The sequence below is a fragment of the Amphibalanus amphitrite genome, unplaced genomic scaffold, assembly GCF_019059575.1.
Source record: "Amphibalanus amphitrite isolate SeventyFive unplaced genomic scaffold, NRLGWU_Aamphi_draft 000007F_arrow, whole genome shotgun sequence".
NCBI lineage: Eukaryota > Metazoa > Arthropoda > Thecostraca > Balanomorpha > Balanidae > Amphibalanus > Amphibalanus amphitrite.
In genome coordinates, this window is record NW_024881503.1 from 893,620 (window position 1) to 904,033 (window position 10,414).

Sequence of the window (10,414 nt, forward strand, 5' to 3'; positions counted from 1 at the left end):
GTAAGCCATTTGGAGGCCCCTCGATAGAGAAAGGCCCCCTGGCAAGCGGAATACGGAGGCCCCATTGAGCCCGGGCCCCCAAATTTCAAATGATGGTAATTATTTCATGTAAACCCGTTTTTCTTAGTAAGTGCAAATTTTATTCGTTAGTGAAACAGGCCTCAGAACACTTCACTTGCCGATGATTCGCATGCGCGTTCTACCTTTTCAGTATCGCTGTCCACTCAGCCGCTGGAGGAAGGTTTCTATCTCTGAGATCAGCCTCACGTGCCTCGGGCGCTCTCCATACAGCCGTGGCGCGAGTAACGGGAGGGCAAGTCGGGCGGGGCGTCTCCCGCCCCGTGTCCAGTCCCGGAGCTGGCCGGTGTGAACTGATGGGCGGGGTTGAAGGACACGCCTGTGGATCAGCCTCCATCGCCGGCCGGCCGCCGTCCGCCGCTCCGCTGAGAGACGTCCCCACCTCGGGGCACGTCGGCCACTATTTAACGCGGCCGGCACCGGCTGACGGCAGCAGTCGCACGCCCAGCCGCGGGAACATGAAGGTCCTGGTAAGTACTAGGCGATGGGGTCTGGTCTACCTTTCAGTCTTCAGTCTACATGTTCCTGAAATATTGCAATCAATTGAGGTTACTGCAAAGTGCAAACGAATTACAACGAATTTAGCTTCAATGTATTTACCGTTTACCCAATAATGCATTATATTTTGATGCATTATAAATACATGGCAGATTGATGCACAGCGTAGCTAGTGACACAAAAAAAAAATACTACCGAAACACCACATAACGGAAATGTATAGGTGATTGCATAGTCACCCGATCATTTCCATGTAACAACAAAGGATAAATAAACACAGAAGGTCATCAAAACCAGCACGTTACGTCTAAAAATAAAGCCAGCTCGATTGACCTTTGTTCCTTACCATTGCAGGTCACTCTGTCTTGTCTCCTGGCGCTGGGCGCTGCCCAGCTGGGCTACCCCTACTCTGTCTATAACCCCTATTTCTACGCCGGCGGCTACAACTACAACGCTCCCTTCACGTACTCAGCCGCGCCTGCGCCCGTTACCTACTCGGCCGTGCCTGCTGGCAGCGTCAGCTCCCAGTACCACGCTCAGGACGAGCTGGGACAGTTCAACTACGGCTACGCCGACGGCCTCTCGTCCAAGAACGAGTACAAGAGGTTCGATGGCGCCACCGTCGGCAGCTACAGCTACCTTGACGCCAACGGCAAGGTGCAGACCGTCTCCTACACGGCCGACGACGTCAACGGCTTCCGGGTGACGGCGACCAACCTGCCGGTGGCGCCCAAGGACGAGCTGAAGGCGCCCGAATTCAACCTGGAGTCGCCCGTGTTCGACGGCCAGGCGCCCGAGCCGGTGCAGGACACCCCTGAGGTGGCCGCTGCCAAGGCCGAGTTCGCCAAGCTGTACGCTGACGCCGCCGCCGCCGCCGAGGCTGCGCCCGACACCGACGCCGCCGAGCCTGCTGAGGAGTCGGCGCGCCGGCGTCGCAGCGCCGTGCTCCTGCCGGCCCTGGCTAAGGCCACCGTCAAGACCGCTTCGTTCGACAAGGTGGAGGCCGACACTCCTGCCGACACCACCCTTGTCGAGCTGAAGGAGAAGGAGCACGAGACCTACGTGCCGGCCACCTACGCCGCCCCTGCCTTCCACTACAGTCCTGCCGTCACCTACGCCGTGCCGACCATCAAGAAGGTGGAGGTGAAGCACGTGGCTGCCCCTGCCATCACCTACACTGCTCCCATCACCTACACTGCTCCCATCACCTACACTAGCCCCGTGGTTCACGAGGTCAAGGTCAAGAAGGTGGAGACCCCCGTCACCTACGCCGCCACCCCTCTGACCTACGGCTTCCACCCGTACGGCCTGGGCGCTCCTTTCGTCTACAGCGTTGCCGCAGAGGCCGAGAAGGAGGCTGCCGAGAAGCCTGCCGTCGAGTCGGCCGAGCGTCGCAAGCGCAGCGCCGTGCTGCTGCCGGCCGTGGCCAAGGCCACCGTCAAGACCGTCTCCCTGGACAAGGTGGAGGCTGACACCCCTGCCGACACCACTCTGTTGGAGCTGAAGGAGAAGGAGCACGAGACCTACGTGCCGGCCACTTACGCCGCCCCTGCCTTCCACTTCAGTCCTGCCGTCACCTACACCGTGCCGACCATCAAGAAGGTCGAGGTGAAGCACGTGGCTGCCCCTGCCATCACCTACACTGCTCCCATCACCTACACTAGCCCCGTGGTCCACGAGGTCAAGGTCAAGAAGGTGGAGACCCCTGTCACCTACTCGACTCTTGCCTACCCCTACGCCTACGGCCTGGGCACCCCTCTGGTCTATAATGTGGCGGCCCCGACTGCTGAAGCCGAGGAGAAGGCTGAGTAAGCAGTTCTCATCGTCTGAATGCCGAGCGCAGACCTCCCACGTCTTCAATGTATGTCCTCGTCTTGCATGCGTGAGTGTCTATTGAACCTGATGAGCCCAATGAACAAATGTGATAAGTATGCAGCTTCGTCATATGTCAATACATGCAAGTACGGGCATTATGTTCTGAATTGTTACTATACATAAAGGAGGGATAAGGGCGTCTATGGTTGGACGGCGCTGACAGAAAATGGTTAACTTTAGCCATATTAGATCTTCATTAAACTTCGCCCTTGCGAACGAATGGTTGCTTTTGGGCCCGAATGCCACGCTAACGGGCGCTTGTTGCGAGTGATATCAGGGACTCACCACCCGGCCTTGCCTGCGCCCGCGGTTCACTAGTGGCAAATTTCATCGAAATTTATCGTATCGCGGGTAGCTAGAGAGACGGTCCTCCGAGGTCTTGCGTGGCCCTCTGGCCAGCTGTCAGCTGGCTGAATGCAGAATGGCGGGTCAAACGACGTAGAGCTCTCCGGCCGCGAACTCGCTGCCATCGAGCCACGAGCCGAACGTTTTTTTTTTCATATGGGCTTTATTTACACATAAAGGTCCACAACTAAAAATCCGGAAATGGTTTAAACTTGTATATTTGTTGAAGGACTATTCAGACTCATACAAACCGCACATCACTGGACACATCCTTCTCTGCTCTATCACGTCTAGAGACGAAGCAGCTCAATGTGACCCCTCTCCGCCACGCGACGCACTTTCGTCTTGACACCTCCCATTAGGCGTTGGACGGTGTTTTTGTCGAAGGTCCGGATCTTTGCTTGGATGCGTCTCTTCATACCATCTGCAGACGTCGCGTACCACCCGTCTTTATATACCTCGTTTTTGAGGAGGGCCCAGAACTTTTCAACTGGTCTGATTTGGGGCGCAGCAGGCGGATTGGATGCACGTGGAACTGTGGAGATGTTCCGCTTCTTGAGCTCTTCTTGCACGTCTTTTGCGTAGTGAGCGGATGCAAGATCTGGCCAAAATACCACGTCTTTTTTGTTGTGATTTTCTTCGATAAACTTGTCAAGTCGTGGAATGCACTCTTTCTGGTAGGTTGCAGCATTCATCGCACTTTTATATGCGATATAGGGGCGACTGATGCCCTGGTCTGAGATGGCGGCCCACACCATGACTTTGTCTGGGAACTTTGCTTTGGGCTTGTATTTTATGTCTGGGTGAGCATTTTCCTTATCGTCCGTATAGTATCCTGCATTGGCTTTTACTTGTGGGTCGGTGAATGGAAAATAACTCTCGTCATCCATCACTACGACCGTCTTGCTCGCAGGCTTTAGCAAGGTTTTCCTTAGGCGTCCACATGCTGTTTGCTGCCGCTTCTTTTGAGCTTCCGTAACCAAAGGGACAGTTGTGCGCCGCCGATATTTCATTGCCGTCTTTGTTTTCAGTATTTTCGACACATACTGTTGTGTTACGTTAAATTTTGCGGCCGCACGAGACTGAGAGTGACCCAAGTTCTCCTTCAGGTACCCTTTAAGGGCCTCAATCTTTCTGGGGCTCATTTTCTTAGGTGTTCGACCCCCACCAGTTTTTCTTTTCATGGACATACCTTCGTCACACCTCTTCAAAATGTCGTATATAGTTGATTTTGGTATGTTCATGGCCACGAAGTGTTTTACGGTCCATGCTTTCCCCTTACGCCAGTGGTCAGCGTAAAACCGTCCAATAACGTTTCTGCGCTCTGTCTCGTTAAGTCCGTCTAGTGCCGACATTGTTGGGGAAATAAATAATTTCCGGACCTGATGCAGTAGAAAATTAATGTATATTTCACGTGAATATTCATTTTTGCTCGTGCGGCCTCTAGTTTGAAAGATACAGCTAAATGAACTTTTTCCGGATTTTTAGTTGTGGACCTTTACAACACATACAACATACAACAGTCATAATCATGAACATGCACATTGCGCAGTCACGTATCATTGAATCTAGGGCAATACTTCACCCATACATTTAAACCGGTAATCGTTCGGGTATTTCGCCGCCCATTAATGGCTGAGGGAGGAGGGGCGTCACATGCCCCTAACAGATAACTTCTAATATCCAAAGAGTTTGCGTGGAAATCTCAAAATGGTCAGCTACCGGTCAGCCTCAGCCTGGTTAATCTTCTTCGCCAATAGTACAATAAAATTGTCTCTAATTTTTCTTCTCGAATTTTGGCATCCCGGCTATCCTTCAAGCTATGCCAGGGAAAGGGAATTTTCTACTGATGAAGGCACTTGTAAAATACTTACCAAGGTGTGTCCGGCGTTGATGCGCACTGATTACCGTAGCGCTAATTGATCGGCCTTGTCCGAGCGATACGACACTTGTAATCAATGCCGCTGTTGTGCTAAAATTATCAGCGCTATGCGAGACCACCGCGGCCGCCTACCGTGCTTCCCGTCTAAGTGGCACTTCAGTCACACCGCGCCGCGCACAATCTCGTGCTGACATTAGCTGTCAGCGCGGTCTGGGAGATGACATTATCACCTCGTCGAACTATTAGTTCTCAATTGAGCTCTGTCGTTAGGCCCACTGGCTTAGTGGACATCGTTGCTCGTTCCGATACCTTCGTATAGTTGACCTTGACCACTTCGCGAATTCGTTGAATCACTTGGCGAATTTCCATTCGACACCATTTCAGTTCTCCCCCCCCCCCATTCAGACCCAGACAATGCCCGCGGTCGGCGCCCACCGCTTAGACAGTGCATCAACATCAACTCCAGTTGCAGTATCACAGTGGCACCTTCACAATAAGTCCTACATCGGCCTTTCACGCCGACCAATTCACGAACGACTTAAGCACCCGCTCCAGTAGTGGTGTTGCAGTGTGCACTATCGCATCTCATAGCTTTGAATGTGTGGCCTTCTCAGCTGGAAGGGCCTTCCCCGTCGCTGATGAGGCGAGTCCTGAGACTGCGGGCGATTTTTTATGGCTCGAATGTGTGACCTGGTGACCTGACATTGGGTAACTTCTGAAATTTTCGCATGTGCAGAAAGCATGCATGAACAGGTGGGCCAAAAAGGGAACAAGAAGTTTGTGAGATTTGTCTAGCATGAAAAGAAGATCATTGCCCGATTTCAAATGCTGCAACGCAATGTTTACATATCTTTTTAAATCGGCGTCCAACAGCTGCCGGCGATGGTGAACAGCTCTTAAAGGGGCCCTCCCACCTTAACATTAGATTTGAGTTGAGATAGCCAAAATGGGGTCCCTGGCTCAGTCGGTGACACACCAGGGAAATAAGCTAAAATTAGAGCGCTCTATTTATTGCTCCCGCTACTTCACCGTCTCCCATAGGGTCCTGTGTTGAGCTGGTGTCGAGGCTCTAAAAATGACGCCGATTTTTGTACCCTTCTCACGAAAACCGCTCGGACCGCCTGGAAACTAATTGTTCCGCTCTAAAAATTTCATGATCGACGGGAAAATGAATGAGGAAAAGATTGGTCCTGAAATAATTCTGAACTCCCTGTAGAACATATCGAAATATGGCTGCAAACTAGGAGCATGTCAAAATTGACAAAACAATACAAATAAACTTACCGGGATTTTTTTATTTTCCATGCATCTGTGTATGAAACCAGTCGGTTTTTCGGAAAGATCCTCTTCTGTTTAATAAATAATTCCACAATTGCAATCGAGAAAAAAAAAAACATTTCTGCTGTGACAGCAGTTTTGGCATTGTGCCAGTAGTGTGGCGTGCGCGGTGCTGCGTGGTCGTCGGGACGGAGTTGTGAGTATTTTCGGTGTTTTAAATGGTTGATGGCCATTTGAACCAGCTTTATATTATTTCCTACAAATTTTTGCATCAAATTATTGCTTTGAAAGACCATTGAAACCCCTTATCTCTTCATGAAACACGATCATATTCATCGTCGACGAAAATGGCGCGGGACTCCATGTGCGTTCCGATCGAAATAAATCGTAAATTAAATAATATTCGATGATAAGTATCATATTCTAGTGACACATTTTCATAAAATAAGGCATAAACTTTGCAAGGAAGTCGACATTGGATAATTGGATTCTTATTTTGCTCACATATCCTTGTAGTAGTCAAATGGCTCAATTGTTAGATAAATGTAAGTATATGTTTTGGCTTGATGTTTGCTGTGAAACCACCCAGCCACTTGCTGGTTGAGTGGTTTTCTGATAATTACCTGATAGTCATTTCTCCTTTTCCTTAAAAGAAACTAAAATTCTTTTCAAAGTAATCCATTTTTAGGAAAGGCGGCTTGCTCACTGACATTTCATGTTCTTGTTTTGTTATTGCTGGCAGTATTTTGATACAATAATGCAATATGAATTTTTGCAATAATAAAACCTAAGACAAACTTAGTTAATGCGTCAATCGAACACCCAACAGAAAGATTGTGAGTCCTTGTGACGTGAAGTAGAATATTCTATGCATGTGTTATATAGAATATGCCAAATTTTAAATTAATTTATTATTTGATACTGATAGCTGAGCATGTGAATTATGCCACAATATAATTTCATTTTCTGGTTTTGAAATAGCCAGCAGTATTTTACTTCAACAAATGTAATATACATGGAATACATGTTGTTATGTTATGTTAAAAGTTTAATAACAGCCAACAGAAGGGGCTGTTTCAGCAGATAATGTTTGTACCTTATGCATTACCTTTCTTTTCTGCAGGACCATGCTTCCGCTGGGTGGTCGACATTTGCCTCCTGAAGAAGTTGAGCAACATGAAGACCACCAGATGAGGTGTCTGCAGTTCATGTGGAACTCTGCAGACTACAAGTGTTATGCCAACCACAACCAAAGTGCTGTGATCATGGAGGCATGAACCTCATGACAACACTTCAGATTTGCAGTTGTACCAAAGTGTGATTCAAACCACCTGTGGCATCTCACTCAATGTGTGAACAGTGTGATCATTGTGCAGTGTTCAGCTGCAACTAAGACATTTATTAGTGACTTGTTTTGCAATTAGCCACCAAAAGCATTTTTTGGGCTGGCTGCTGTAATTTGTTGTGCACTGCGCAATAGTGGTAGTGTTTTGTCACGTGTCAAGTTGTCAGTTGTGCATGTTGCATGTTTCTCTTCCCTCGGCCCTCATTATCAGTTAAGTGGTGAATTGGCATCACTCAGTCTCCCCAGATCTCCATTGACTGTCTGTCAACCACCTAACTTGAGATGGTATTTGCTTATAGTGTCAGAAAAGAAGTGATTGTAGACATTTTTAGGAATATGAGCTCCGTTTCATGCGTGTTCCAGTGGTCATTTTGTCACATGTCCCATAGTGTAATAAATGGAAACTGTTGTTCCCTTTTGAAGGTACTCGCGGATGCAGAAAGCGTTGGGCCTAATTATTAAACGCACCCTCCTATCAGCGACGCACGAAATCGACAAATATCATCCTTTTTAGAACAGGAGGAAACGAAAACTTGTGAACATAGCTGTACCTTGGCTGTACCTACAACAGTGCATAAGGAATTGAAATTCTGGGAGTTTTTGAAATTCGGAGAAACTCAAGTTGTGGACAGGTATGCCCCCTTGTACGTCAAAGACCGCCTAAAAAACAAACGTCTACAAATGAAGGCAGTATTCGTATGTTCGTTGTAATTGCAGCAGCCTAGCAACATGCATTGCGGTCCGATGGCGAATTACACTCGTGCTCAAAAACTATGCCGGTAACTGCCAATGCACTTAGGTCATAGGTGAGGAGAGGAAGGGTTATGTCAAATGTCAACATCATAGAAATGGCTTCATCTGAGCTGTGCCTATTGTACATAATTCAACCAATCTATGCATTTCGTTTCTTGCAATCTACTCATGCTTTCACTCCAGCTTCAGAGTAATCATCCCATATTGTACGTCTTAAGATATTGATTTCTATGGCGGTTTGCAATTGCTAGCCACGTCTCACCTCAGTTTGGTGGCCCCGCATCGGCCCACTCTGCCGCTCTAAAATTGACTTACGGAGGAGGATGGTGGCTTTTATTTTAGCTTCTCCGCTGACTGCGGGGAGCGCCGTTGCCGAGGTAGGAGCAATAATTAGCTTATGTTTGGGACTAATTTCCACGCTTAATTAACATTTTAATGTTATTTTAATTAATTCATGTTAATCTTTGACGCATTCTCTTTCTATTGATACCATCCACCGGTCTGAGAATTACTGCCTTGCTGCGTAAGGGCCGATAAAAGATCGCGCTTTTAGGGGTATCTCTTCAACATGGGGCAGGAGCAATAAATAGAGCGCTCTAATTTTAGCTTATTTCCCTGGTATGTCACCAACTGGGCTCACAATTACCGGTTTCGGCACTCACAACATCGAGAAATGCCTTAAATCGGAAATATTGAATTTCAAAATTGCAGCATTTTGATTCAGAGGGGCTAATGCATAGGAATACCCCTCTGAATGTGTGACGTCAGCGCAGATATCTAACGATTTTTAAATGTTTGACTAAAACGTTTTGTAGCACACGGTGGTATATGCTGCTTTGCGCGCAACAAGTGCCGCACTTTCAGCTGCCAAACTATTGCTTCCAAATAAAGTCGCTAGGAACAGCGGAGATCCCAAAAAGTAAACAAAAGTAAAAGTCTAATATCTTGAAAACCGGTGAATATTTTTCGGTGAAATTTGGTAGATATTCGTTTTCGCTCTTTCTGAACCGAGCGACATCACTTTCATGCCAATTCATAAACTTTTTTGAAGGTGGGAGGGTCCCTTTAAACGGTCTTACTGATAAGCATACTGGTCGACGGTCGACATCAAGGGTCGACGTAACCTTTCCTGTCGTGAACATCGGCTGCCCGTGATGCCATTGAAACGTGTTGGTAACGTAACAGCTAAAAAGAACCTGTTCGTTATTAATATATGTTTGTTTTGCAAATGAAACGACGTTTGTTATATGCGCGCGCCTCAATGGCATTGCATTCCTTGTCAGTGTCAGTAAATGACAATCGTGATGGCGCAGTGTCGCCCCTCTCGTAGTCGCCTCAGACATGGTGCAGCGTGGCAGCACGTCGTTAAACAAATATAACGTTTAATTACAAGCTATGAAGCAATTATTCAATATTCGATATGAGAAGTGAACACATATGTTGCTCTTCCGATTCACCATGGCCTAACCTTCCACAATGGCTCGGTAAGCAACTGACAATGTCAATCGCCACCATTAACCATGAAGTGCGGCACCACCGGAAGTGATTTTTTATTTTTATTGTGTTCCCCGGCTGACGGGCTTTTTTAACCCTCGCCCGCACATGCCATTTTTCCCATCCTAGAACGCACATGGGGGGTGGGTGGGTGGTTGCCACCACCCCCCCCGCGCCATTTTGTTCCTGTTGGAGATAGAGCTTCGCGGTAAAGACCAAAAAGATTCTTTGGGAAGAGACGAATCCAATGATACCCAGTTTTACCTTCTCAGGTCAGTCATTGACCTTCCAGGTCAGGTCAAACTAAAAAATGTTGCTGTTTTGGGTCACCGTTGGATATCAAGTGCGCTGCTTATCATATACCGATGACGATGCCGTTTTCTGGTGCCAAGTCAGCTAGAACCTCTTTGTAACACTACCCGACCAGAATTTTGCTGCTGAGGTCATTTCAGGTCAAGTTAGGTCAAGGTCAGTTATATGTGTTTGTATGTCTGTGTGTGTCTGTGTGTATACTGATGTGTGCACCGAGTGTTTATGTGTCCATATCACATGAAATGATGATCTGAGAAGCTTTTACCAAAAATGCAGTCAAAAAACTTCACGAAAAGTAAATTCAGCTTGCCTAAAACACAATTAACTTAGATGACCTAGGTTGACCTTGACCTTGACATCTGTACATCGTCAAACAACATGTTCCATGATAGGTGGGAGGTAAGACTGGCAAAAAGGCCGAAATCAAGGTGTCAAAGGCTCACAAGGCCCATAGCCAACGCAAGATGTTGAATTTGGTCATTTGGGTCATGACATGACCTGAAAAACAAGGTCACATCTCCAAAACCAAAAACCCCAGAAACTTGAAATTTTCA

General features: G+C 47.6%; 1 protein-coding gene across 1 annotated transcript; it reads left to right on the forward strand.

Annotated features, from left to right (window-relative positions):
- Positions 1-452: 452 nt before the first annotated feature.
- Positions 453-2,558, forward strand: LOC122378669. The gene is made up of 2 exons (XM_043359991.1): positions 453-548; positions 931-2,558. Exons 1-2 carry the CDS (start codon positions 537-539, stop codon positions 2,386-2,388), a joined length of 1,470 nt encoding a protein of 489 aa, XP_043215926.1. The 5' UTR covers positions 453-536; the 3' UTR covers positions 2,389-2,558.
- The last annotated feature ends 7,856 nt before the right edge of the window (positions 2,559-10,414 follow it).